This window comes from Oscarella lobularis, chromosome 20 (assembly GCF_947507565.1).
Source record: "Oscarella lobularis chromosome 20, ooOscLobu1.1, whole genome shotgun sequence".
NCBI classification, from domain to species: Eukaryota; Metazoa; Porifera; class Homoscleromorpha; order Homosclerophorida; family Oscarellidae; genus Oscarella; species Oscarella lobularis.
Window position 1 is genome coordinate 1917060 of NC_089194.1, and position 25875 is coordinate 1942934.

General features: G+C 42.4%; 7 protein-coding genes across 12 annotated transcripts; 6 read left to right on the plus strand and 1 right to left on the minus strand.

Moving 5' to 3' along the window:
* The first annotated feature begins 16 nt into the window (after positions 1-16).
* On the plus strand, positions 17-2398 carry LOC136199023 (sushi, von Willebrand factor type A, EGF and pentraxin domain-containing protein 1-like). The gene is made up of 8 exons (XM_065989117.1): positions 17-631; positions 683-850; positions 899-1066; positions 1122-1304; positions 1355-1537; positions 1589-1783; positions 1836-2009; positions 2060-2398. The coding sequence occupies exons 1-8, from the start codon at positions 70-72 to the stop codon at positions 2296-2298; spliced, it is 1872 nt and encodes a 623-aa protein (XP_065845189.1). The 5' UTR covers positions 17-69; the 3' UTR covers positions 2299-2398.
* Positions 2399-2517: 119 nt separating this feature from the next.
* LOC136199024 (C4b-binding protein-like) lies at positions 2518-4962 on the plus strand. Its single transcript, XM_065989118.1, has 8 exons — positions 2518-3173; positions 3230-3409; positions 3458-3625; positions 3681-3869; positions 3926-4111; positions 4166-4360; positions 4413-4586; positions 4641-4962. Exons 1-8 carry the CDS (start codon positions 2645-2647, stop codon positions 4886-4888), a joined length of 1869 nt encoding a protein of 622 aa, XP_065845190.1. The 5' UTR covers positions 2518-2644; the 3' UTR covers positions 4889-4962.
* Positions 4963-6025: 1063 nt separating this feature from the next.
* LOC136199005 (sushi, von Willebrand factor type A, EGF and pentraxin domain-containing protein 1-like) lies at positions 6026-10395 on the plus strand. The gene is made up of 16 exons (XM_065989092.1): positions 6026-6187; positions 6247-6447; positions 6494-6664; positions 6719-6898; positions 6948-7160; positions 7216-7401; positions 7452-7631; positions 7687-7872; positions 7925-8644; positions 8695-8862; positions 8913-9080; positions 9136-9318; positions 9365-9547; positions 9599-9793; positions 9846-10019; positions 10068-10395. Exons 2-16 carry the CDS (start codon positions 6297-6299, stop codon positions 10319-10321), a joined length of 3312 nt encoding a protein of 1103 aa, XP_065845164.1. The 5' UTR covers positions 6026-6187; positions 6247-6296; the 3' UTR covers positions 10322-10395.
* A 28-nt stretch (positions 10396-10423) lies between these two features.
* On the plus strand, positions 10424-15869 carry LOC136199003 (sushi, von Willebrand factor type A, EGF and pentraxin domain-containing protein 1-like). Of its 3 annotated transcripts, XM_065989085.1 has the most exons (21): positions 10424-10551; positions 10606-11211; positions 11265-11444; positions 11498-11671; positions 11720-11920; positions 11970-12140; positions 12195-12374; positions 12424-12621; positions 12678-12863; positions 12918-13100; positions 13151-13333; positions 13384-13581; positions 13631-13813; positions 13862-14044; positions 14096-14290; positions 14337-14510; positions 14563-14796; positions 14850-15035; positions 15085-15258; positions 15307-15480; positions 15527-15868. In XM_065989085.1, the coding sequence occupies exons 2-21, from the start codon at positions 10659-10661 to the stop codon at positions 15772-15774; spliced, it is 4158 nt and encodes a 1385-aa protein (XP_065845157.1). In that variant the 5' UTR covers positions 10424-10551; positions 10606-10658; the 3' UTR covers positions 15775-15868. The 3 variants fall into 3 exon arrangements, with proteins under 3 accessions (XP_065845157.1, XP_065845158.1, XP_065845159.1); XM_065989086.1 differs by lacking the exon at positions 11498-11671 and having other exon boundaries at positions 15527-15869; XM_065989087.1 differs by lacking the exons at positions 12918-13100; positions 13151-13333; positions 13384-13581 and having other exon boundaries at positions 15527-15869.
* Positions 15870-16110: 241 nt separating this feature from the next.
* On the minus strand, positions 16111-17985 carry LOC136199050 (cyclin-dependent kinase-like 1). Its single transcript, XM_065989151.1, has 10 exons — positions 17739-17985; positions 17534-17655; positions 17409-17481; positions 17267-17357; positions 17018-17128; positions 16864-16953; positions 16661-16800; positions 16536-16613; positions 16404-16475; positions 16111-16355 (listed from the first exon to the last, which is right to left on the minus strand). The coding sequence occupies exons 1-10, from the start codon at positions 17913-17915 to the stop codon at positions 16326-16328; spliced, it is 984 nt and encodes a 327-aa protein (XP_065845223.1). The 5' UTR covers positions 17916-17985; the 3' UTR covers positions 16111-16325.
* Positions 16131-22326, plus strand: LOC136199014 (serine/threonine-protein phosphatase 4 regulatory subunit 4-like). 3 transcript variants are annotated; one of them, XM_065989108.1, is made up of 22 exons: positions 16177-16250; positions 17653-18705; positions 18767-18840; positions 18939-19041; positions 19089-19236; positions 19284-19357; positions 19414-19520; positions 19572-19679; positions 19729-19850; positions 19905-20027; positions 20079-20191; positions 20242-20313; positions 20364-20483; positions 20537-20617; positions 20671-20742; positions 20795-20977; positions 21035-21140; positions 21187-21314; positions 21370-21576; positions 21633-21710; positions 21766-22121; positions 22170-22326. In XM_065989108.1, the coding sequence occupies exons 2-22, from the start codon at positions 18634-18636 to the stop codon at positions 22216-22218; spliced, it is 2496 nt and encodes an 831-aa protein (XP_065845180.1). In that variant the 5' UTR covers positions 16177-16250; positions 17653-18633; the 3' UTR covers positions 22219-22326. The 3 variants fall into 3 exon arrangements, with proteins under 3 accessions (XP_065845181.1, XP_065845180.1, XP_065845179.1); XM_065989107.1 differs by lacking the exon at positions 16177-16250 and having other exon boundaries at positions 17322-18705; XM_065989109.1 differs by lacking the exons at positions 17653-18705; positions 18767-18840; positions 18939-19041; positions 19089-19236; positions 19284-19357 and having other exon boundaries at positions 16131-16250.
* LOC136199018 (single-minded homolog 2-like) lies at positions 22310-25606 on the plus strand. 2 transcript variants are annotated; one of them, XM_065989111.1, is made up of 11 exons: positions 22310-22448; positions 22572-22607; positions 22754-22926; positions 22996-23112; positions 23165-23292; positions 23348-23501; positions 23570-23906; positions 23957-24063; positions 24109-24256; positions 24304-24941; positions 24990-25606. In XM_065989111.1, exons 1-11 carry the CDS (start codon positions 22429-22431, stop codon positions 25394-25396), a joined length of 2265 nt encoding a protein of 754 aa, XP_065845183.1. In that variant the 5' UTR covers positions 22310-22428; the 3' UTR covers positions 25397-25606. The 2 variants fall into 2 exon arrangements, with proteins under 2 accessions (XP_065845183.1, XP_065845184.1); XM_065989112.1 differs by lacking the exon at positions 22572-22607 and having other exon boundaries at positions 22311-22448.
* The last annotated feature ends 269 nt before the right edge of the window (positions 25607-25875 follow it).

Consider the following 25875-nt stretch of genomic DNA (forward strand, 5'->3'; position numbering starts at 1 on the left):
TCTGGTCGTGTCTTAGGGGCGAAGTGCACAGTACGGATCTGAGCGAGCTACGCGACGCACGGCCTCGAGATGTTGGGAGTTTTCTTTGTTCTCATTGCGACTGGAACTGCTGCTGTTGGACAGTTCCAAGTGGACGACATTCAATGCCATGGCTTCTTGAATTGGACGATCGTAAAACCCAAAGCTCATTTGGGCTCTCCACCTTTATTTCGCCAAACGGTGGCTATGAATGTAGTTGACGGAGTCGTTCCAAACACCGCGCAGGGGCCGGAAAATGGAGAGTTCTATAAATGCGCATCAACAAAAGGCTGGTCAGCGAAGAAATCTCTGACTATTGACCTTCACCGTACTTATCTGATGTCATCTGTAAAAACGTACCTAAGGCAAACTGCAATGAGAGCTGAATGGCAGACGGGACTGCAAGTCTATGTAGGACCAAACAATAATACCCACAAAGGAAATACTCAGTGTGGATCAACATACTCCTACCAAAATAAGAATTATGAACCTGTATTTAACTGTTCACCTCCAGTTAAAGGACGATTTGTATTTCTTCTCAAAAACGATAGCAATGAGGAAAATAAGCATATACTCGCACAAGGTCTGCATGTATGTGAAGTTGCAGTGAAAGGTAAGCGTCCACTCGTTGCATTCTATTTTATTAATACTCAGTATTATTTAGTGGTGACGTTTAACCAGCTTCCCCCTCTTCCAAACGCTTGTTCTCGTAACGTATCGTTGAGTACAACAGTCACCTATCATTGTGAAGAAGGCTATGTATCAGATGGAGGAAAGGCTACTAGCACTTGCCTAGAAAGTGGAACGTGGTCTTATCCGTCTCTATATTGCAGTATGAAAGTGATTTTATGTAATTACAATGTTAATTTTGTTTTTGCAGGAAAACCATGTCCACTTCCTTCATTCAAATACAAAGAGTTATTGCTTAGGGCAAACTTTAGGAATATGGCGGCTCTCTATGCCTGTCCTTATGGCACAGTGCAGGGATATCAAACAATGCATTGCGGAGACGATGGTAAATGGATTGAAAATCTTAAACCATGTGAAGGTATAAATGAAATACGTTTTTATCTTGTGTCTATTGTCATTGCAACGAATTTTAGCCGTTGACTGTGGAAAACCTGATGATCCTATCTATGGATATCATAGGAAGCTTTCAAACAATTACAAATTCAAGGCCAAAATAGAGTATGCTTGCTGCTATGGATACGAGCTTCAAGGAGAAAGAAAAGCTTCGTGTCAATCAACTGGGAAATGGGATCTTCAGTCTTCACCAAGATGCCAATGTATGCAATAAATCAAGTTCATGACATTCTGACTAACTAAAGAATTTTAGTGATGAGGTGCCCTGAGTTAGCTCCACCTCAGTTTGGAACAGTTCAATTAGAAGGGCGGAACGTAAACGACTCTGCAAAATTCATGTGCGATAGCGGTTACGATTTGGTTGGAGCTGAAGTTGTGACTTGCGAAGTTATCAATATTGGTGCTTCATGGTCCCATGTACTTCCAACGTGTAAACGTAAGGTTATTCTTTTTCTATTTACAAAATTCTGAGTTCCTTTTTGTGTAGCTAAAAAATGCATCAGACCACGTGTTCCTGTTAATGGGAGAATTATTGGAGAAGACTTTCACTATCCAAACACAATTGAATTCGTGTGCAATCAGGGATACATACTTACTCCTGCAAAGTCCGTTTGGAGATGCAGTGAAAATGGAAAATGGAAAGATAATGAAAGAAGAGAGACCAATTTTCCAACTTGTGAACGTAAGTTTCAAAGTCGCTTATCATTTCTAATTGAAAGTATAGGCACATTTAGCTGTCAGCTGCGGTGGACCTCCAGCTATGCGTAACGGCCATATCAGAGGAAATAATTTCGTATTTGGCAGCAGAGTCGAGTATTACTGTGATAGTGGATTCAAACGCGTGGGTTCCTCAACGTTAGAGTGTATGCACACTAGAAAGTGGTATCCTACTCCTCCAAAGTGCCTAGGTAAGAATCTATTTTTAATCTAAAATTACTACTGTGTGAATTTCTTTAAGAATTACTATGTCGTTATTTGAGAGCTCCAGAGAACGGGAAAAGCTTGTTCACAGGTTTGATTGTGGGCTCAGTCGTGCACTACTCGTGCAATCCTGGCTACACAATTGCAATTAACGACGAAAAAGTAGACAACATAGAACAAGTATCATTGAGATGCATACAGATTGGAAATCAAGATACGGCCAGGTCAATGTGGAAAGGAGCCTTGACGTCAATGCCTCCTACATGCAAGCCTTGAAATAACTAAAAAGAATTAATTAGCAGCGTCTTTTTTTAGGAAACGTGTTATGTATGCATGTAAGCAGCACGTGCTTCACATCATACGGGCTGGTGAGTTAGGCGTGCGCAGTAAGATCCGTCTACTACCTCGGCTACTTGAGGCCATAAAAGGAAGTTTTAGGGTGAACGCTTCCGTTTTCTTAGCACTTCTTGTAGAATTCGCTTCCGTCTTTTCTAGGAAGTGATCGGTCCCTCCTCCTTTCCGCGTTTATGGCGGGTTCGTGATGTGATGTCGCGCGTGCAACCTTTCATCTGGCCGTGTCTTACGAGTGGAGCACACAGTACGGATCTGATCGAGCTACGCGATGTTTAGAGTTTTCTTTGTTCTGTTTGCGACTGGAACTGCTATTGGACAGTCTCAAGTGGACGACATTCAATGTCACGACTTCTTGAACTGGACGATCGTAAAACCCAAAGCTCATTTGGGCTCTCCTCCTTTATTTTCCCAAACGGTGGCTCTGAATGCAGTTGACGGAGTCGTTCCGGGAAATGGAGAGTTCAATAAATGTACAATGACAAAAGATTACGGCACGCCAGAGAATAAATCTCTGACTATTGACCTTCACCGGACTTATCTGATATTATCAATAAAAACGTGCCTGAGGCAAAACCATAGAGCTTCGTGGCAGAATGGGCTTAGAGTCTATGTTGGACCAAACAATAATACCCATGAAGGAAATACTCAGTGTGGATCAGCATACACCTACCAAAATGGGAATTATGAACCTGTATTTAACTGTACGCCTCCAGTTAGAGGACGATTTGTATTTCTTCTCAAAAACGATACCAGGAGGTTTGGTCTGCATGTGTGTGAAGTTGCAGTGGTGGAAGGAGGCGAGTCTATTTTAGTTATAGGCATCTAATTTTTGTTATTTAATCTCTTGATTTAGCGATGACCTGTGACCAGTCTGCTCCTCCTATTCAAAATGCCGCCGTCCAGTATAGCTGCACACCTTGGAATACATTAGCAGCCACCTATCATTGTGAAGAAGGCTATGCCACAGATGGAGGACATGATACTAGCACTTGCTTTGGAAATGGAACGTGGTCTCATCCATCTCTATATTGCAGTATGAAATTAATTTTATATATTTGCAATGTTAATTTTGTTTTTGCAGGAAAACCATGTCCACTTCCTCCGTCCAAATACAAAGAGTTATTGCTTAGGGAAAACTTTAGGAATATGGCGGCTCTCTATGCCTGCCCCTATGGCACAGTGCAGGGATATCAAATAATGCAATGCGGAGACGATGGTAAATGGATTGAAAATCTTAAACCATGTGAAGGTATAAACGCAATGCGTTTTTATCTTGTGTCTATTGTCATTGGAACGAATTTTAGCTGTTGACTGTGGGAAACCTAATGATCCTCTCTATGGATATCATTGGCAGCTATCAGATGATTACACATTTAAGGCCGAAGTAGAATTTGTTTGCTATTATGGATACAAGCTGCTTACTAAAGGAGAAGGAAAATCGTCGTGTGAATCAAGTGGGAAGTGGACACCTGGGCCTCCAAACAAATGCAAAGGTAGAGAAATCAATTAGTCAAGTTCAGGGCATGGTAACTAACTAAGAAAATTTTAGCAATGCGTTGTCCTGAGTTGGCTTCATTTGAGAATGGAATAATAGTTCAATCAAAAAAGCGACACGTGAATGACACGGAAAAATTCAAGTGCAATAAGGGTTACGATTTGGTTGGCGATAAAATTCTAACTTGCAAAATTATCAACAAAGTCGCTTCATGGTCTCATGAACGTCCAACGTGTAAACGTAAGGGAGTCATTTTTTTCTATTACCAAAATACTGAATTCTTTTTTTATGTAGCTAAAAGATGCGGTGCACCACGTGTGCCTGTTAATGGAAAAATAGTTGGAGAAGACTTTCACTATCCGAACACAATTGAATTTGTGTGCAATCAGGGATACATACTTACTCCTGCCAAGTCCGTTTGGAGATGCAGTGAAAATGGAAAATGGAAAGATAATGAAAGAAGAGAGACGAATTTTCCAACGTGTGAACGTAAGTTTCAAAATCAGTTATCATTTTTAATTAAAAGTACAGGCACATTTAGCTGTCAGCTGCGGTGGACCTCCAGCTATGCGTAACGGCCATATCAGAGGAAAGAATTTTGTATTTGGCAGCAGAGTCGAGTATTACTGTGATATCGGATTCAAACGCGTGGGTTCCTCAACGTTAGAGTGTTTGCACACTAGAAAGTGGTACCCTACTCCTCCAAAGTGCCTAGGTAAGAATCTATTTTTAATTAATCTAAAATTACTACTGTGTGAATTTCTTTAAGAATTACTATGTCCTTATTTGAGAGCTCCAGAGAACGGGAAAAGCTTGTTCACAGGTTTGATTGTGGGCTCAGTCGTTCACTACTCCTGCAACCCTGGCTACACAATTGCAATTAACGATGAAAAAGTAGACAACATAGAACAAGTATCATTGAGATGCATACAGATTGGAAATCAAGATTCAGGTAAATTAATGTGGAAAGGAGCCTTGACGTCAATGCCTCCAACATGCAAGCCTTCAAATAACTAAAAACAATTAACAGGAATCGTGTCATGTATGTACTCAAGCACGTGCTTTATTTTATACGGACTGTGAGTCAGGCGTGCGCAATAGCACTTCTTGTCAGTTTTCGCCCAAGCAAGACAATGAGACGACCGTCGCCGAAAATGGAATGGCCACGCGATGATCTGGACGACGCACAGTAGCGCTTCGTTTGAAACTCACTCGTTTAGGAAGTTTTTTTATGGGTTCGTGACGTAATTTCGCACGTGGGACCTTTTCATCTCATCGTGTCTTAGGGGTCCGGATCTGAGCAAGCTACGCGACGCACGGCTCCGAGATGTTGGAAGTTTTCTTCTTTGTTCTCATTGCGACTGGAACCGCTGTTGGACAGTCTCCAGTGGACGACATTCAATGCCATGGCCTCTTGAACTGGACGATTATAGAACCCAAAGCTCATTTGGGTTCGTCACCTTTTAATTCCCAAACGGTGGCTCTGAATGCAGTTGACGGAGTCGTTCCGGGAAATGGAGAGTTCAATAAATGTGCAATGACAAAAGATAACGGCACGCCAGAGAAGAAATCTCTGACTATTGACCTTCACCGGACTTATCTGATATCATCTGTGAAAACGTACCTAAGGCAAAACCATAGAGCTTCGTGGCAGAATGGGCTTAGAGTCTATGTTGGACCAAACAATAATACCCATGAAGGAAATACTCAGTGTGGATCAAAGTTCACTTACCAAAAGAGAACAGCAATCCGTGAACCTGTATTTATCTGTTCACCTCCAGTTGAAGGACGATTTGTATTTCTTCTCAGAAACGATGCCAATGAGCGTGATTATGTACGCAGGCGTGGTCTGCAGGTGTGTGAAGTTGCAGTGAAAGGTGGGCACATACTCGTTGCATTCTATTTTATGTTATTGATTAATATTATTTAGTGGTGACATTTGACCGGCTTCCTTCTCTTCCAAACGCTTGTTCTCATCACGCATCACTGAATACAACGGTCACCTATCATTGTGAAGAAGGCTATGTGGCAGATGGAGGAAAGGCTACAAGCACTTGCTTAGAAAATGGAATATGGTCTCAGCCATCTCTAAATTGCAGTATGAAATAAAATCTATGTACCATCAATGTCAATTTTGTTTCTTTGCAGGAAAACAATGTCCACTTCCTCCGCCCAAGCCTGAAGAGCTATTGTTTAGGGGAATCTACAGGAATAGAACCGCTCTCTATGCCTGTCCCTATGGAAAGGGTCCTAGGCATCAACTAATATCATGCGGAGAAGATGGTCAATGGATTGAGAATTTTGAACCATGTGAAGGTGTGAAACACACTACTGGTAATTGTACTATATATACTATATATTGTGTTTTTTGACAGTTCTTTTATGCCCTAACCTTACCGCGCCTTTGCACCCATTGACTCTATCAATGGAAGAAAACGAGAACGTTATTGGAAGCAAAAGGAATTACAGTTGCAATGACAGATGCTACGAACTGAATGGAACTGCAAGTCAGACATGCGTTTATTCATCAAACAGACGCCATGCTGTTTGGTCTTCTGAAGTACCGAAATGTCTAAGTAAGTTGTCATTTGACATGCCTGAGCTACTAATTTGTTATTTCAGGAATCGATTGTGGCCGTCCTTCTATCGTTGACTTTGCTACTGTAACCGTAGATGCAACAACGTGTGGAGAAACAGCTACCTATCAGTGTGAGGAAGGCTACGAAATGGTTGGAAGCCCAAACGTAACTTGTTCAACTAATGGCCAATGGGGAAAAATGCCTTCTTGCGAACGTGAGTTCTTGATAACCTTGAAGGCGGTTTATAATATATTTCTTTACACAATAGCCGTTCGTTGTCCTTCTTCAGTTGGAAACTCGATTCAGCTCAAGACTAACAGCTCAGATTTCACGTATTCAAACGTAATTCAGTTCATTTGCAAGTCCAACAGGAGAGTTGTTGTGGGAAGTAAAACAAGCCAATGTTTATCAAATGGAAAGTGGTCACATGAGCCTCCAAAGTGCAAGCGTAAGGTCAATCATGCAAAAGATGGAACAGTTAGAAATATTTCTACTAGGGCCATTCTGTATATTCACGCCGCCTCAAAAAACAAGCATGATTGTGGAATTGGAAGGGAACAAGAACGAGACAAAGATTTATGCTGACGGCGGGAAAGTTAAATTTTCTTGCAAAAAAGGCTATAAACTTACTGGTTCACAAACAGTCCACTGTAAATCAAATGGAATCTCAATTATGGGGCAGTGGGATTTACCTTTTCCTACTTGCAAAAGTATTTATGCGCATGAACTATGAAGAAAGCTGTTTGTTTACCTTGTTGACTTTAGAAATTACTTGTGGAGATGAATCGCTCTTGCTTCGAAACTTGAAACGAGTCAATGACACGGGGACTGAATACAATGCTACAGCGATCTATAAATGTGATTCAGGCTATAATCCCGAAACTCTACAGAAATTTAGATGTGGGTTAAAAGGAACGTGGGAAGCAGTGAAAAAACGAGAACAGTGTTCACGTACTGTTATTAAAACGGACTGAACTATGAAACACTGACTTTTCTTTTAGCTGTTGACTGTGGAAAACCTAATGATCCTCTCAATGGATATCATAAAAAGCTCCCTGAATACACATTCAAGGTTGAAGTAGAGTATGCTTGCTACCATGGATACGAGCTTAAAGGAAGAAACACGTCTTTGTGTAAAGCAACAGGGAACTGGAAACCCCCGTCTCCACCAAAATGCGAAGGTACATTCTAATCAATAAAGTTCACACAGCATGCTAACTAATTAGAAAATTTTAGTGATGAAGTGCCCTGAGTTGGCTCCACCTAAGAATGGAACAGTTGAAGTAAAAGGGCAAAATGTGAATGGCACAGCAACATTCAAGTGCGATAGCGGTTACAATTTGGATGGATACGTAGAAGCTATACGTTGCGAAGTTATTAACAAAGTCGCTTCATGGTCTCATATACCTCCAACGTGTAAACGTAAGTTTTTTATTTTTCTATTTACAAAAATACTGAATTCTTTTTTACGTAGCTAAAAAATGCATCAGACCACGTGTGCCTAGAAATGGGAGAGTCGTTGGAGAAGACTTTCACTATCCAATCACAATTAAATTCGTTTGCAATCGGGGATACATACTTACTCCTGCAAAGTCGGTTTGGAGATGCAGTGAAAACGGAAAATGGAAAGATAACGAGAAAAGAGAGACGAACTTTCCAACGTGTGAACGTAAGTTTCAAAGTCAGATACCACGTATTGCGACTGGAACTGCCATTGGACAGTCTCAAGTGGACGACATTCAATGCCATGGCCTCTTGAACTGGACGATTATAGAACCCAAAGCTCATTTAGGTGACTCACCTTTTAATTCCAAAACGGTGGCTCTGAATGCAGTTGACGGAGTCGTTCCGGAAAATGGAGAGTTCTATAAATGCGCAATAACAAAAGATTACGGCACGCCAGAGAAGAAATCTCTGACTATTGACCTTCACCGGACTTATCTGATATCATCAATAAAAACGTGCCTGAGGCAAAACCATAGAGCTTCGTGGCAGAATGGGCTTAGAGTCTATGTTGGACCAAACAATAATACCCATGAAGGAAATACTCAGTGTGGATCAGCATACACCTACCAAAATGGGAATTATGAACCTGTATTTAACTGTTCGCCTCCAGTTAGAGGACGATTTGTATTTCTTCTCGGGAGCGATAACAGGAGGTTCGGTCTGCAAGTGTGTGAAGTTGCAGTGAAAGGTGAGCACATACTCGTTGCATTTCATTTATTAATACTCAGTATTATTTAGTGGTGACGTTTAACCAGCTTCCTCCTCTTCCTAACGCTCGTTCTCATAGCGCATCGCTGAATACAACGGTCACCTATCAGTGTGAAGAAGGCTATGTATCAGATGGAGTAAAGGCTACTAGCACTTGCCTAGAAAGTGGAACATGGTCTTATCCATCTCTATATTGCAGTATGAAAGTGATTTTATGTAATTGCAATGTTAGTTTTGTTTCTTTGCAGGAAAACAATGTCCACTTCCTCCGTTCAAATACAAAGAGTTATTGCTTAGGACAAACTTCAGGAATATGGCGGCTCTCTATGCCTGTCCTTATGGCACAGTGCAGGGGTATCAAATAATGCAATGCGGAGACGATGGTAAATGGATTGAAAATCTTGAACCATGTGAAGGTATAAACGCAATACGTTTTTATCTTGTGTCTATTGTCATTGGAACGAATTTTAGCTGTTGACTGTGGAAAACCTGATGACCCTATCTATGGATATCATAAGAAGCTATCAAGCAATTACAAATTCAAGGCCAAAATAGAGTATGCTTGCTACTATGGATACAAGCTTCAAGGAGAAAGAAAAGCTTTGTGTCAGTCAACAGGAAATTGGGATTCTCCGTCTCCACCAGCATGCAAAGGTATGAAATCAATTTCACGGTACGCTGACTAACTGAGTAATTTTAGTGATGAGGTGCCCTGGGTTCGCTCCACCTCAGTTTGGAACAGTTCAATTAGAAGGGCGGAACGTAAACGACTCTGCAAAATTCATGTGCGATAGCGGTTATGATTTGGTTGGAGCTGAAGTTGTGACTTGCGAAGTTATCAATATTGGTGCTTCATGGTCCCTTGTACCTCCAACGTGTAAACGTAAGGTTATTCTTTTTCTATTTACAAAATTCTGAGTTCCTTTTTGTGTAGCTAAAAAATGCATCAGACCACGTGTTCCTGTTAATGGGAGAATTATTGGAGAAGACTTTCACTATCCAAACACAATTGAATTCGTGTGCAATCAGGGATACATACTTACTCCTGCAAAGTCCGTTTGGAGATGCAGTGAAAATGAAAAATGGAAAGATAATGAAAGAAGAGAGACCAATTTTCCAACTTGTGAACGTAAGTTTCAAAGTCGGTTATCATTTCTAATTGAAAGTATAGGCACATTTAGCTGTCAGCTGCGGTGGACCTCCAGCTATGCGTAACGGCCATATCAGAGGAAAGAATTTCGTATTTGGCAGCAGAGTCGAGTATTACTGTGATAGTGGATTCAAACGCGTGGGTTCCTCAACGTTAGAGTGCAGGTACACTAGGAAGTGGCATCCTACTCCTCCAAAGTGCCTAGGTAAGAATCTGTTTTTAATCTAAAATTACTTCTGCGAACTTCTTTTAGAATTGCTATGTCCATTTTTGAAATATAGAGCTCCAGAGAACGGGAAAAGCTTGTTTACAGGTTTGTTTGTTGGCTCAATCGTGCACTATTCCTGCAACCCTGGCTACACAATTGCAATTAACGACGAAAAAGTGGACAACATAGAACAAGTATCATTGAGATGCATACAGATTGGAAATCAAGATAAGGCTAGGTCGATGTGGAAAGGAGTCTTGACGTCAATGCCTCCTACATGCAAGCCTTCAAATAACTAAAAACAATTAACAGGAATCGTGTCATGTATGTACTCAAGCACGTGCTTTATTTTATACGGACTGTGAGTCAGGCGTGCGCAGTAGCACTTCTTGTCCGTTTTCGCCCAAGCAAGACAATGAGACGACCGTCGCCGAAAAATGGAATGGCCACGCGATGATCTGGACGACGCACAGTAGCGCTTCGTTTGAAACTCACTCGTTTAGGAAGTTTTCTCTCCCCCCTTTCCTGGGTTCGTGACGCAATTTCGCACGTGGGACCTTTTCATCTCATCGTCGTGTCTTAGGGGTTGAGTGCACAGTCCGGATCTGATCGAGCTACGCGACGCACGGCCTCGAGATGTTGCAAGTTTTCTTCTTTGTTCTCATTGCAACTGGAAGTGCTATTGGACAGTCTCAAGTGGACGACATTCAATGCCATGGCCTCTTGAACTGGTCGATCGTAAAACCCAAAGCTCATTTGGGTTCGTCACCTTTTAATTCCAAAACGGTGGCTCTGAATGCAGTTGACGGAGTCGTTCCAAACACCGCGGAAGGCCAGTTCGAAAAATGCGCAATTACAAAAGGCGGCACAGCGAAGAAATCTCTGACTATTGACCTTCACCGAACTTATCTGATATCATCTGTAAAAACGTACCTGAGGCAAAACTGGAGAGCAATCTGGCAGAATGGACTAAAAGTCTATGTTGGACCAAACAATAATACCCATGAAGGAAATACTCAGTGTGGATTAGCATACATCCATCAAAGAGACAATCCAAATTATGAACCTGTATTTAACTGTTCGCCTCCAGTTGAAGGACGATTTGTATTTTTTCTCAAAAACGATGCCAATGAGCGTGATTCTGTACGCAGTCAAGGTCTGCAGGTGTGTGAAGTTGCAGTGAAAGGAGGTGAGTCTGCTTTAGTTATGCGGATCTAATGTTTATTTAATCTCTTTATATAGCGGTGACCTGTAACCAGTCTGCTCCTCTTATTCAAAATGCCACCGTCGAATATAACTGCACACCTTGGAATGCATTAGAAGCCACCTATCGTTGCAATGAAGGCTATGTATCAAATGGAGGATATAATATTAGCACTTGCTTTGGAAATGAAACGTGGTCTCAGCCATCTCTAAATTGCAGTACGAAATTAATTTTATATATAGTTTTAATGTTATTTTTGTTTTTATGGCAGCAAAACAATGTCCACCTCCTCCACCTGAGTATAAAAAGAAAGATTTACTGCTAACAAATAACGTTGACAATAAAATTTCTACGTATGCCTGTCCCCATGGCAAGGGTCCTAGGCAGCAAACAATGCATTGCGGAGAAGATGGTCAATGGATTGAAGATCTTGAACCATGCGAAGGTGTGAAAGACAATATTATCCATTTTTATTATAATGTTCTTTTCACAGTTCTTTTGTGCCCTGACGTCACCGTGCCTTCGCCCCCGTTGACTCTATCAATCGAAGATAACGACAACGTTATTGGAAGCAAAAGGAATTACAGTTGCAATGACAGTTGCTATGAACTGATAGGAACTGCAAATCAGGCATGCGTTTATTCATCAGACGGACGCCAGGCTGTTTGGTCTTCTGAAGTACCAACGTGTGAAAGTAACGTTTGTCATTACCAGATAGTCGAGTTACGAATTTGTTATTGCAGAAATTGAATGCGGCCTGGCTCCTATCATAAACTTTACTACTTCAACCGTGGATTCAACAACGTGCGGAGGAACAGCTACTTATAAGTGTGTGGAAGGCTACGAAATGGTTGGCAGCCCAAACGTAACTTGTTCAACTAATGGCAAATGGGGAGAATTGCCTTCTTGCGAACGTGAGTTCTTGATAACCTTGAAGGCGGTTTATAATATATTTCTTTACACAATAGCCGTTCGTTGTCCTTCTCCAGTTGGAGACTCAACTCAGCTCCAGACTAACAGCTCTGATTTCACGTATTCAAACGTAATTCAGTTCAGTTGCAAGTCCAACAGGAGACTTGTTGTGGGAAGTAAAACAAGCCAATGTTTATCAAATGGAAAGTGGTCACATGAGCCTCCAAAGTGCAAGCGTAAGGTCAATCATGCAAAAGATGGAACAGTTAGAAATATTTCGACTAGGGCCATTCTGTATATTCACGCTGCCTCAAAAAACATTTGAAGATAACAAGAACGAGACAAAGATTTATGCTGACGGCGGGAAAGTTAAATTTTCTTGCAAAGAAGGCTATAAACTTACTGGTTCACAAACAGTCCACTGTAAATCAAATGGAATCTCAGTGAATGGCTATTGGAATTCAGATTTTCCTACTTGCAAAAGTACATACGCGCACATGAATATGACTGTACCTTGGACTAATTGCTGATATTTATAGGAATTTCTTGTTCACATCCTAAACTGTCTCAGAAATTGATTTGGATTAATGGATCCAGAGATAATTATTATAATGACACAGCTTTCTACAGATGTGCTGAAGGTTACATTCCTCAAATTCCGCAGAAATTTAGATGTGGGTTAAAAGAAACGTGGGAAGCAGTGAAAAAACAAGAGCAGTGTTCACGTACTGTCATTAGAACAAACTAAAATTCGAATGAAGCATTTTCTTTCCCTTTAGCTGTTGACTGTGAAAAACCTGGTGACCCTGGCAATGGATATCATAGACAGCTATCAAACAACTACAAATTCACGGCAGAAATAGAGTATGCTTGCTACTATGGATACGAGCTTCAAGGAGAAAAGAAAGCGTCGTGCCAATCAACTGGGAATTGGGGTCCTCAGTCTCCACCAACATGCAAAGGTATGCAGTCAGGTTCACGCATAATAACTACAGTAACTGGAAAATTTTAGTGATGACCTGCCCTGATTTGCCTCAATTAAAGTTTGGAAGCGTTGAAGTGACGGGCAATCACGTAAACGATACGGCAACATTCAAGAGCAATAGTGGTTACAATTTGGTTGGACCTGAAACTATAACTTGCAAAGTTATCAATAGTACCGCTTCATGGTCTCATGCACCTCCAACGATTAAAGGTAAGGCTCTTTTCTCTATTTACAGAAATTCTGACTTCTTTTTTATGCAGCTAAAAAATGCGTTAGACCGCGTGCGCCTGTTAATGGAGAAATAGTTGGACACCATTTCCGCTATTCAAAGACAATTAAATTTGTGTGTGATCAGGGATACGTACTTACTCCTGCAGCAAAGTCGGTTTGGAGATGCAGCGAGAATGGAAAATGGAAAGATAATAAACAAAAAGAGACGAATTTTCCAACCTGTGAACGTAAGTGAAAAAAGTGCTCACGTACTGTTATTCATTCCTTTTTTTCTAGCTGTTGACTGTGGAAAACCTGATGATCCTCTCTATGGATATCATAAGAAGCTATCAAACAACTACAAATTCAACGCTGAAGTAGAGTATGCTTGTTACTATGGATACACGCTTCAAGGAAAAGAAAAAGCTGTGTGTCAGTCAACTGGGAATTGGGATCCTTCGTCTCCACCAACATGCCAAGGTACACGCAGTCAATTTCACGGCATGCTGACTAACTAAAAAATTTTAGTGATGAAGTGCCCTGGGTTAGCTTCACCTGAGTTTGGAACAGTTCAATTAGAAGGGCGAAATGTAAACGACACGGCAAAATTCATCTGCAATAGCAGTTATGATTTGGTTGGACACAAAGCTGTGACTTGCAAAGTTATCAACAAAGTCGCGTCATGGTCTCATGTGTCTCCAATGTGTAAACGTAAGGTTGTTCTTTTTCTATTTACAAAATACTGAATTCTTTTTTATGCAGCTAAACAATGCGGTGCGCCGCCTGTGCCTAGAAATGGGAGAGTCGTTGGAGAAGACTTTCACTATCCAAAAACAATTGAATTCGCGTGCAATCGGGGATACGTACTTACTCCTGAAAATCCGGTCTGGAAATGCAGTGAAGATGAAAAATGGAAAGATAATGAGAGAAGAGAGACGAAATTTCCGACGTGTGAACGTAAGTTTCCAAGTCGCTTATCACGTATGATTCAAAGTACATTTAGCTGTCAACTGTGGCGAACCTTCAATGATTCCTAATGGAAAATATGAAGGAAAAGAGTTCACTTTTGGCAAAAATATTACCTATGAGTGCAATCCTGGGTTTAAACGAAGTGCCTGGGTACAATCGACATGTCTTTACACTGGCAACTGGTCTTTACCTCCACCACAGTGTTCACGTAACAAAGAGAACTTATTCAATTAGTAACATGTTGTCAAAAGTGTCTTTAGAGATATACTGCCCGTATTTGAGTTCACCTGATAATGGAAGAACTGAACTTTCCGCCGGCCTCAGTTTTGGTTCAGTTGTGACATTTTCGTGTGATCCCGGCTATGACGTCACGATTAACAGCAGAAAAGCGAATGTAGAAACTGTGCAACTCAAATGCGAACAAGAAGGCAAACAAGAAGAAGCTAGAGGAGACTGGAGGGGAACGTTGACTTCGCAACCTCCCACATGCCAACGTAAAAAAATGACCGTAAATACAGGGTGTTATAATTAAACACTCTATTTATAGCTAAGGATTGCGGTCCTTTGCCTGATATTCCAAATGGGAAAGTGGTCTTCATCCCAAACACGTTTTATCCTGGAAAAGCACACTACTCATGCAACCCCGGTTTCCAGATAGCTGAAGAAGAAGATGCAGCAATTAGATCATGCGGAACAAACGGCATCTGGGAGGGCATTGAGCCCCACTGCGAACGTGAGTCGATGCCAGTTAGGATGTATTCTGAACTGCATGCACATTTTAGCTGTCAGCTGTGGTGCACCTCCAACTATTTCTAATGGACTGTATAAAGGAGAATTGTTTACTTTTGGCCATAATGTTACCTATCACTGCAACGTTGGTTATGAGCGAAGTGGCTCTGCAGAATTGGAGTGCACTCATACTGGCCAGTGGTCTTCTTCTTTTCCAAATTGTTCAGGTATTGTACAGAAAATTGTTAGAAAATGAAAGACACGCCTGCTTTTAGCTGTCAACTGTGGTGCACCTCCAACAGTACGTAACGGCCATTTCAGAGGAAATAATTTTCTATTTGGCAGCAAAGTTGAATATTACTGTGATAGAGGATTCAAACGCGTGCGTTCCTCAACGTTAGAGTGCATTCACACTAGCAAGTGGTATCCTGCTCCTACAAAGTGCCTAGGTAATATATTTCTAATCTAAAATTAAGTGGAAATGTCTTTTTTTAGAATTACTGTGTCCCTATTGGAGAGCTCCAAAGAACGGGGAAATCTGGTTCTCAGGTTTGATTGTGGGCTCAATCGTACACTACTCCTGCAACCCTGGCTACACAATTGCAATTAATGATGAAAAAGTAGACGACATAGAACGAGTATCATTTCGATGCATACAGATTGGCGACCAAGATACGGCTAGATCGATGTGGAAAGGGGCGTTGACGTCAATGCCTCCAACATGCAAGCCTTCAAATAACTAAAAACAATTAACAGTGTGTGTGCTTTTTTTAGGAAATGTCTCATGTATGTACTCAAGCACGTGCTTCATTTTATACGGGCTGTGAGTTAGGCGTGCGCAGTAGCACTTCTTGTGAATTCGCCCGTTTTCGCCCAAGCAAGACCAATGAGACGACCGTAGACAGTTCGAAACGCTCAAAATGGAATGGCCACGCGACATATGCTACGATCTGGACGACTTTCGCCTGGAACGATCGATTCGAAGCGTAAAGGTCAAGAAAACGAACTCGAAACGCTTCGAAAGCAACGAAATAGCAATCAAACTAATTCTAGACTCAAGAAGGACTTGACAACAAGGATACAAGTAGTAGTTATATAATAGATATGGAGATGAATGAAATGTTTCTTTGCTACTCTGTGTCTAGGTGTATCTAAAAAGTGGCTGAGGACTCTCCTTGTTGCTATTGGCTACTTTCCCAAAGACATTCTCAAGAGAGAGGTATTCACTCATCGTGTGTCTTATGCATCTATTTCTTTTTTTGGGGGGCTTGGCTTTGACTAAAGGCAAACTGTCTCAATCCGTTTCGTCCCTTTCCAGCAGATCCTATTAGACAAACTTAGGTTATATAATATAGGCGTGGGGATCTCTTACTTCTAAGTCGTGCACCAAGTTGTGCACCATTTCGTCCCTTTCCAGCACCGGTTCGTCCCTTTCCAGTAGAAGCTATTAGACAAACTTAGATTATATAATATAGGCGTGGGAATCTCCTTTTAAGTCGGGCACCGTGAATCCATCAAAATAACCGTGTTGTGATAAATCCAAACAAGTTGGTCGAGCGCTCGGATCGAGTCTTAGACAACTCTATAAAATCAATGATTAATTAAAAAATTAATTAATTAATGACTTGCCTTCATAAAACTCATAGTTTCCGGTGACGCTTTGGGAAATCTTATTTCTAAGGGATCGGTTTTTTCGGGCTGGGGAATTTCCACGCCTTTGAAAGACGAATTCGTGCTAAATATGTGTAAATGACGCGGAATTAGTTCTCCTATAATAGAGAGAGAAAAAGATAAGCGAGATTTTAAACTTCTCCATAAAAAAGAAGTCTCACCGATTGTTTTCCGTATTAGAAACAATTGATCCACATCCGATTTTCCCTGAAGCAAAGTCTGCCCATTGAGTAGCTCAGCAAAAACGCAACCTTGAGATAAAATAAGGATACCCTATCATATGTATATAAAGAGAAATCGCGTTTTTCCGCGCACCTATTGCCCATACGTCGACGGCCGGACCATATTCCGTATCTCCCACTAATAGTTCCGGGGCTCTGTACCAGCGTGTTGCAACATAGTCAGTGTATTCACTGCCTGAGCCCGCTGTAGATCAGAGATAATAGTTATAATGATAAGAATGGACCTATAGATGGGTAGGGGACTAATTTGCTACTATTGGGGCGATGCAGATGGAGTTGCGCTTTTGATAAGTAGGGCTATTCGAGGCCGTTTTTTCCTTACTTATAATTCGCGCAAATCCGAAGTCGCACAATTTCACTATGCCCACTGTTGTAACGAGAATATTCTCGGGTTTGACGTCACGATGAATACACTAAAGAGATGATAAAAAGTGGGAGGGGACTGAGAAATATGTATCCCTTACATTGTGACTGTGGCAATATTGAAGGGCCTGTAGCACTTGCCAAATTATTTTCTTAACCATAACGGGTACGAGTCTAATTGGGCAATGTGTGATAAGATTAGAAAGGGAGGGGTCTGGGTTTCTACCCCGTGGGATGGGCCTCGATTTCGTTCAAAACCGTATGATCGTAATACTCGAAAACGAGATGCAACTTTTGCTTGCGTCGAAACACTTCGAGTAAATTGACGAGATTTGGGTGCTTTAGGTTCTAAGGAAGAAGAAAAAATGAAAACACGTACGAGGGGGCGGGGTCCGCGATTGATCGCAGAGGACATTGCCCTTCCCCCTTACTTTCAATATTCGAATCTCTCGCATGGCAATTTTCTTGATAATGGGATCGTCTTCGCTCTCGACGAATTTCTTTATAGCGATCGTTTGACCCGTTTCGCGATTTCGAGATTTGTAGACGACACCGTACGATCCTTCGCCGATTTTCCCCAATTTTTCGTACTTTTCCATCAGCGTCATTTTCAAAGGGAATTAAAGCGCTCGCTCTGGGATTCTCTCCGCCTGGTGGTGAAAGGGCTGCTCCGGGGAGATCTGCTGTTCTAGGAAGTTGAACCCCCCTTTTACGGTGTGTTCGTGCACGTGCGACCTTTTCATCTCATTTGGTTAGCGTCCGACATTTGGTTAGCATCCGACATTTGGCTAGCATCCGGCATTTGGTTAGCGTCCGACGCAAACCAAACAGTGTGACGTCAATGCCTGTTAACGCACGGCTTCGAGATGTTGGGAGGTTCCTGTTGGACAGTCTCCAGTAGACGACATTCAATGCCATGGCCTCTTGAACTGGAAGATTATAGGGCGCTTCACCTTTTCATCCTCGAACGGTGGCTATGAATGCAGTTGAAGGAGTCGTTCCAAACACCGCACAGGGGGCGGAAAATAATGAATGGTTTCTTAAATGTGCATTGACAAAAGGCTGGTCAGCGAAGAAATCTCTGACTATTGACCTTCACCGAACTTATTGTAAAAACGTACCTGAGGCAAAACGAGAGAGCTGGGTGGCAGAATGGAAATTATGAACCTGTATTCATTCATAGATGTATTTACCTAACTGTTCGCACGTGCTTCATTTTATACGGGCTGTGAGTCAGGCGTGCGCAGTAGCACTTCTTGTGGAATTCGCCCGTTTTCGCCCAAGCAAGACCAATGAGACGACCGTAGACAGTTCGAAACGCTCGAAATGGAATGGCCACGCGACCTATGCGACGACCTGGACGACTTCCGCCTGGAACGATCGATTCGAAGCGTAAAGGTCAAGAAAACGAACTCGAAACGCTTCGAAAGCGACAAAATAGCAATCAAACTCATTCTAGACTCAGGAAGAGATCGAAAAGCTAAGCATAGACGAAAAACTGAGTCCGATAGCTCGAACATTTCATCTTCTAAAGTAAGTGTCTTTGAAATCAAAAGGACGCGTATCTTAGTGCGAAAACGTCGACGTTTTACCGTTTTCGATAACGCGCGCGCGCTCTCGCGTTCTCATAGAAACGGTCAGGACGTGCAGAAAGTGAACGCCGTTTCCATGGTGCCGCGTCTAATGAAAGAAAACGAGTTCGATACGCAGCGAAAGATTTTACCGAAGATTTGCGTACGATATAATTTTTTCAATTTCATTTATGAATTGGAAATTATTAGGATATGTTGGATTCGTCGCCGGCGGAAATTCATCTCGCTTCCGCTTTGGCGTTTCGTTGTCTTGTCAATGAAAATCTCATTGCGCCGCATCTGTTTGCCAAGAATTGCCTAGCAACTATTCTAGCAGGACTTGACAATAAGGATACAAGTAGATATGGAGATGAATGAAATGTCTTATTGCTACTCTGTGTCTAGGTGTATCTAAAGAGTGGCTGAGGACTCTCCTTGTTGCTATTGGCTACTTTCCCAAAGACATTCTCAAGAGAGAGGCATTCACTCATCATGTGTCTTATGTGTGTCTATTTCTTTATGTGAGTGTATCTAGATGTTGGGCTTGGCTTTGACTAAAGGCCAACTCTCTCAATCCGTTTCATCTCGTTTGGCAAGTTGCGAAATTTTGGGAAAAATGTCCACGAAATTCGACTCTTTCTGGTCACATGACTAGCCTGGTTTCTTCCCCCTATTGAATCAATATTGATTTAGGATTAAAAAGGAGATATTTGGATTGGCTACGTCATTGTGTCAAGATGTGGATTACGACGTCAGATCGTGCATGTGTAGGCAATTGAAATCAATAGCCCACGGCCTGGGGTAAAAATAAAAAATTAAATAAGATATAAGTATTTAATTAATTTATAAGACGTGAGTTGACTGCAAGTCTCGTCTTCCCGGAAATAATTGAACTAATGAAAGATGAAGAGTGTAGTGTAAGAATTTCCAGTATAGAGACTCTGGCTGAGATTTTGGATTTACTAGACGAAAGTAATTAATTAACGCTTCTATTTATTCTATAATTGCAAGAGACTGATTCTGTAGATATTATGACGTCAAAAGTGATTCCTTTGGTGCACCAATTCATTTCCTCTTCCATGGCAACGAAAGATCAAGCACTTCCGGTAGTGTGTCAACTTTACGGAAAATTTTGTCACGTGACTAAGAGTAAAAAGCAAATATTTCAAAAAAATAAGACGATTTTTTTTGATTTTTTAGAATTGATGAGTGATGAGCAAAAAGACTCTTTTATTGATATCTATAGAAAATTGTGCGGTTGGCATGGTAGCAGCGCGACGGGGGGTCCTCCCAAAGTCACCTCGAAATCTTCTGTAAAAATAATTTTTAATTAGTATTGATATTATTGATTTTTTTATTTTAGGGTCAGCCCACGTCTGGCTCTTCTATTGATGTCAATGCGGAGTGTAGAAGACGTTGTGCCTACAATTTTCCAGTGGGTGAAACTGGAGTAGTTTTAATTGATATTGAATTCTATATGTTTAGGCTATGCTATTGTTTGTGGAGAGTCAGAATTTCGTCAAGGAGCTAAGCGCGTCATTTCATAGTCTCTGCACAGATAAACACGCACAAATACGCAGAACAATAGCACTAGGATTCCACGAAGTAGAGACACCCTCCTCATAGTAGAAATCAACTCCAATCTCCTAATTAAATAGGTAGCAAAGGCTTTGGGTCATTCTCTCGTTATTTCCGTAAAGAGAGAACTAATATTACTCATGAAAGATCCGTCATTAGAGGTAGAATTTTAAATTAAATATTTTGATTTTATTAATCCCATTGATATAAATAGGTCCTTCAAGGTCTAGTTCCCCATCTAGGAGACTCTCTAAAACTTTTCGCTCAACACCTCGGCCTAAACAAAGTGACGTCACAAAAATAATAAATATTCTTATTGATTTTTTCTGTGACGTCAGACTCAGGGTTTACCCGATTTCGTTTCCCCGCTCGTCGCTCTCGACGCGACGGCGATGAAATTCCCCGCGTGGCGACTCCACGAAGCCGTTTTGAAACAATTCTCGTGTCTCCCCGACTGTCTCACCTCCGATCAGATCTACTTCAAGTTCATACCGCGTCTTTTCAAAATTATTTCCACTAGGGTTAGGAATACGTGTATCTATAGGTGGTACATACGGGAATGCATTCGTTTTCTATAGTTTGTTTTGCCTGTAAAATTGGCCGCCTGCAAGACTCTTTGCGTTATAATACGACACAATAGAAAACTAGAGCAAAGGCAGGAAATGTGTCATAGGCTAGTAGAAGGTACTCTTTAATTAATTAATTTATTATTATTGATTTTTAAATTTAGAATTGGGCGCGTCGAAATCGTACCGAAATCGTCTTTTGTTTATTGATTTGTGTATTATTTTAATGGAAGTCTTCTCCAAGCACTTCTTCAAGGAAGTCTTTTTTGAATATATTTTAGTATTAGCCAAGGTAAAGATATATAGTATGTCTTTTCATATACGTAATTTTTTTTGAATTTTTTTAGGATCCCGTTGCCAATGTCAGATTGAAATTGTGTCACGTTCTTCCCAAATTAAAAAGACTTTTAAAATTGCCGACGGATCGTCTTCTCTTACAGCAACTTGAAACCGTCATTCGCCATTTGTTGGCTTCCGAAAAGGATAAGGACGTTGCTATGGGGATAAGGGAAGCCATTGTGGAATTGGATGGAATCGAGATTCCAATGGAAACGGTTTGGGGGATAAATAAAATTATTTATTTATTTAGCGCGCGCACGTGTAATTTTAGATTAATCGAAAATCATTTTTTGAAGAGGATGTAATAGATACGAAGAAGGAAGAGGAAGAGAGGCTATTGATAATAAAGGTAAGGTATTCATTCATCCATTCATTCATTGTTAATAAATAAATAACGTGTTTAGGAGGAAGAAGAGAACGCGCGCGAGGCAGCGGAAGCGATGAAATCCGGGAAACAAGAGATTCCCAAGAAACGGAAATCCGGGAAGTCGGTTAAAGATAGTCCTCGAAGCGGCAGCCAATCGTCGACGGGCGGCACGTCAAAGAAATCGTCGACGTCTAAAACGCCGCCAGTCGCTCACAAAACGAGCGTCGGTGTAACGAAAGCTAAAATGGCGGCGGCAGGGGCGTCCACTGGAAAGCGTTCCCCCTCGGGGGGCCTCAATTCGAAGGCGACTAGTCCGTCGATTCCCTCTCACTTGAAAATCGGCGGTGCAACGCGTCCTTCGTCTAGTTCTCCGCGATTGCCAAACATAAAGAGGTGAAAATTTTATTTTTCTTTGCTCTAAACGTTTATTTGTGTATGTAGCGTCGACGCTTCATCGTCTCGTAAAACGACGATTAAACACAACAGTTGAGTAGGTAACGACATAAAAAAAATTAACCGCGACGGGCGATCTTTTTTTTGTAATCTTATTCGCTACCTAGCGCGCTTTCTACTGTAGGAGAACGTCACAATCACGTGATCGTTGTGGTATCTGGTCTGCTCTCCTTGAGTCGATTTTCCTCCTCCTCTCCTCTGCTAGCTACGTCCAAGCGAAACCGACTCGTCGCCAATCGTCTTCGTCATGTCGAAGCGAGCGAAAGGGTAAGAGAAGAAACGAGTCTGCGAACGTAAAGAGTAGAGAGAGAGAAAGGGGAGGGAGAAAAAAGAACGAAAACGCGACGATCCCCGTACGTATATCGCACTTGAACGCGTCTCTCACCTTAGAAAAGCGCGCTTCGGAACGACACATCAAGCAAATCGGTAAGAACAAGAATAATCGTCGTCATCGCGTTCGTCGTTCCCACATTTCCCTCGGGATTCTCTCGACAGAATAACAATTCGCTCGCGTTCTCGCATTCGCGCGCGCGCGCACGATTCCCCTTCTATCGTTCGTTCTTTTTTCCTAGTCGCGAAACGTCGCGCGTCGCCGCGAAGATGCGTCGCGAGCACGAAAACGCGGAAATCTACGAACTGGCGCGTCTCCTTCCTCTTCCTTCGGCAATTACGTCCCAACTCGACAAGGCGTCCATATTGCGAATTACGATCAGTTACATTCGAATGAAGATGTTCTTCGATAAGGGTACATAGGGAGGAGTTCGAGCGAGGGGAGGGGGGGCCCCCTTTCATCGCCTTTTTTTTTTCCTTTTAGCCGATCGCGGTTGGCGCGACGGTTCAGTCATTCTTCATCCTCTAACGCGCTTTGCGTCTGTTCTCCCGCCGCCGCCACCGCCCACACTTTCTACGGCTTCGACGACGTCATCTGAGTGTACGTTGATTGGTCCATTGGTCGTTTGTGTCGTCACAATGATTACGTATAGCTACGATCGCCTCGCAGATCAGTCAATACATGGTCCAAGCGTTGGAGGGATTTATTCTCGTTGTCTCCTGTTCCGGATCCGTTCTCTACGTTTCCGAAACCGTTTCCGCCTATTTGGGTCTATCTCAAGTGAGTCGTCGCCGCAAATCCTCTTCCCTTCCCCTAATGTTTCTAATTAATTGAGGTGGATTTGATTGGTCGGTCGCTGTTTGATTACTGCCACGCCTCCGATCACGACGACTTGAGAGACAATCTCAATCCGTCGCGTTTTTGTCGAACCGAACGACGTCTCTTTGAATTGGAGACGCGAGAGGAACAACATATGTTTCTTCAGTCGGGTCAGTAAACTTCCTTTGGCGCACGCGCGCGCGCGCGCATCTCTCATGTGTCCCTTGTCTAATTTTAGATTCTTCTTCATCCGGGAATATTCATTGTACTGTTGATCATAGAGAATCCGATTTCGATCGGAATTTCTTTATTCTGGTGAAGAATATTTTGAGTAAGAAAGGCGGCGAGAAGAGTGGGATAAAGTGTCCCGGATACAAGGTAATTCAAATGGTGGGAAAGATGCGATTTCAGCGTAGTTCGTCGCCACGGCAACGCTGTAACCCGGATAATTGTCTGGGTTTATTGGCCGTGTGCAAACCGCTGGACCCGCCCACCATGACAGAAATCTGTCTCCTTGGCAACTGCTTCATGTCGAGACACAGTTTGGATATGAAATTCATATTCTGCGATTCAAGGTAAGGAAGAAGAAGTATAGATAAATAATATTTAATTATTATTTGTGAAGGATTTCTCATTTGGTTGGCTATGATCCAGCTGATATGTTGGGCAAAGTTGTCTATCATTTTCATCATCCCAATGACATGTCCACCATAGCAGGATGCCATACAAATCGTAAGTCAAAATTGACTATATATCTATATATCTTTTTTCTCTTAGTTATTGCTAAGGGTCAATCTGTGAGTAAATCGTATCGTTTTCTCACGCGCGACGGCCAATGGATGTGGCTACAAACGAGCGCAACAATCGCCTATAATAGCCGTTCCCAACGCGCCCAATACATCACGTGTCTCAACTACGTAGTCAGGTAAAATAAGTATATATATATATGCAATTTCTCTTATTGCGTCACAGCGAGGAGAAGATCGAAAATGACGCGAGAGCCGAAGAAAAAGAAGCGCTACCATCGTCGTCCATGGAAACGGATTCGACGGGAGCGGACACCCTTCGACCGACCGTAGATCTCACGCGAGGAAAATCCTCCTCTTCGAATTCATCCAAAACAAAATGTCGAAAACAGGCGGCGGCGCGAGTTCCTCCTCTACAGTATCCTGTTCCCCCGCCCCCGCCTCCTCCATCTACGTCATCTTCCATCAAACTCCCTCAAGGAATTCCACCTCTTAGTTGTTCGTCGCTCACTCCCATGCCGTCGGACGGCTCGCGATGCGCCGAAGTCGAGTTATTCGATCAGGATCCCAAGTTATTGGGCGAAGCAATCGCCGCTCCCTATCGTAAGAGCAGTAATGAGAAACAGCGCGAGGGTGGCGTGCCGGCGGCGGAGAGCGTGGGCGCTAGTAGCGGCGCCACTGTCACGTACGTTTTCACTGATATTCCGCCGCAACTCGTCACCAATGGAGGCGTGAGCGATAAAGTCTTATTGGGCGGGGATAAGAGGAAGAAAGCCGCTGCCGTGGCGACGATGCGGAAGAATGGAACGTCGGGGAAACATCCGGTTGTGACGGAGAAGAAATCGAACAAAGAGTCGACAAACGGTAATCAATAAGAGAAAGAGATATATATGTATATATATGGTCCCCCAGATGATGAAAGTCTGAATATGATGGAATCAAATGGGGACTTGGCTTTAGTCGAAGGTCCTCTCAGTCTTCCTGAAGGCATGGAATGGCAATGGTTCGACATCGATAAGATGATGGATCCGGCTCTTCCGCCGCCGCCGCCTCCGCCTCCGCCGCCGCCGCCACTGCCGCCACAACAACAGCTATCATCTCATGAATCTAATTGCGGTGTGGGCGTCATTGCATCATCGCAAATGTCTCTTCCGCCTCTCCTCTATTCGCAGCCGTCCCAACAACAATCTCGACTCTATAATCATCGCTCTTCTCCGCACGTTAGCGCTAATGGAAGTTTGAATGGTTTCCCTAGTCGCGATTGTCAGATGAGGATTTCTCCTCAATCTCTCATGCAGCCCCAGCAGCAGTACATGTAAAATAAACAAGGATTTGACGTTCACTCTCTTCTTCTTTTCCCCCTTTTTGCACGCGCGAATATATATCTCTATATAAAATTATGACGTACGTAAATATATATATAGGAGGAGGACACCGATTAATTTGTTGGCTATCTTTTAATTTCTCTCTTGTTTATAAATTTGTCGCGGGGACTTTTATGTAGATAATAGATCTTTTTCTCTCTCGCACGCTATGTCTACATACAGTGTACTACATACACCTGCACCTGACTTACAGCTCAGCTGCGCCTGCTGCGCCCACGTATGACAGTTCTAAATTCCCGGATTAGACGACCACCGCCCCCATTTTTCAAATCTTGAAAAATGGGGGCGGTGGTCGATTATTCCGGGCACTTATGACGCCACATCCGGGATATAAATGCCCGGATTAGTTGACCACCGCCCCCATTTTCCAAGATTTGAAAAATGGGGGCGGTGGTCAACTAATCCGGGAACTT

Bases quoted from the DNA above. Each gene is read 5' to 3' on its own strand.
- LOC136199023 (XM_065989117.1), top strand. From the start codon at position 70: ATGTTGGGAGTTTTCTTTGTTCTCATTGCGACTGGAACTGCTGCTGTT. The intron at 1,067-1,121 runs GTATAAATGAAA...AACGAATTTTAG, and splicing joins AAATCTTAAACCATGTGAAG to CCGTTGACTGTGGAAAACCT. The intron at 2,010-2,059 runs GTAAGAATCTAT...AATTTCTTTAAG, and splicing joins TACTCCTCCAAAGTGCCTAG to AATTACTATGTCGTTATTTG.
- LOC136199024 (XM_065989118.1), top strand. From the start codon at position 2,645: ATGTTTAGAGTTTTCTTTGTTCTGTTTGCGACTGGAACTGCTATTGGA. The intron at 4,361-4,412 runs GTAAGTTTCAAA...AGGCACATTTAG, and splicing joins GAATTTTCCAACGTGTGAAC to CTGTCAGCTGCGGTGGACCT. The intron at 4,587-4,640 runs GTAAGAATCTAT...AATTTCTTTAAG, and splicing joins TACTCCTCCAAAGTGCCTAG to AATTACTATGTCCTTATTTG.
- LOC136199005 (XM_065989092.1), top strand. From the start codon at position 6,297: ATGGAAGAAAACGAGAACGTTATTGGAAGCAAAAGGAATTACAGTTGC. The intron at 6,448-6,493 runs GTAAGTTGTCAT...TTGTTATTTCAG, and splicing joins TGAAGTACCGAAATGTCTAA to GAATCGATTGTGGCCGTCCT. The intron at 7,632-7,686 runs GTACATTCTAAT...AGAAAATTTTAG, and splicing joins GTCTCCACCAAAATGCGAAG to TGATGAAGTGCCCTGAGTTG.
- LOC136199003 (XM_065989085.1), top strand. From the start codon at position 10,659: ATGTTGCAAGTTTTCTTCTTTGTTCTCATTGCAACTGGAAGTGCTATT. The intron at 13,101-13,150 runs GTATGCAGTCAG...GGAAAATTTTAG, and splicing joins GTCTCCACCAACATGCAAAG to TGATGACCTGCCCTGATTTG. The intron at 14,797-14,849 runs GTAAAAAAATGA...CTCTATTTATAG, and splicing joins GCAACCTCCCACATGCCAAC to CTAAGGATTGCGGTCCTTTG.
- LOC136199050 (XM_065989151.1), bottom strand. From the start codon at position 17,915: ATGACGCTGATGGAAAAGTACGAAAAATTGGGGAAAATCGGCGAAGGA. The intron at 16,614-16,660 runs GCAAGTCATTAA...TTGATTTTATAG, and splicing joins AAACTATGAGTTTTATGAAG to AGTTGTCTAAGACTCGATCC. The intron at 16,356-16,403 runs GTAAGAGATCCC...TTTGTCTAATAG, and splicing joins ACTTGGTGCACGACTTAGAA to GATCTGCTGGAAAGGGACGA.
- LOC136199014 (XM_065989108.1), top strand. From the start codon at position 18,634: ATGGAATGGCCACGCGACCTATGCGACGACCTGGACGACTTCCGCCTG. The intron at 20,743-20,794 runs GTGACGTCACAA...CTGTGACGTCAG, and splicing joins AACACCTCGGCCTAAACAAA to ACTCAGGGTTTACCCGATTT. The intron at 21,141-21,186 runs GTACTCTTTAAT...TTTTAAATTTAG, and splicing joins GTGTCATAGGCTAGTAGAAG to AATTGGGCGCGTCGAAATCG.
- LOC136199018 (XM_065989111.1), top strand. From the start codon at position 22,429: ATGTCGAAGCGAGCGAAAGG. The intron at 22,608-22,753 runs GTAAGAACAAGA...CTTTTTTCCTAG, and splicing joins ACGACACATCAAGCAAATCG to TCGCGAAACGTCGCGCGTCG. The intron at 24,064-24,108 runs GTAAGTCAAAAT...TTTTTCTCTTAG, and splicing joins AGCAGGATGCCATACAAATC to TTATTGCTAAGGGTCAATCT.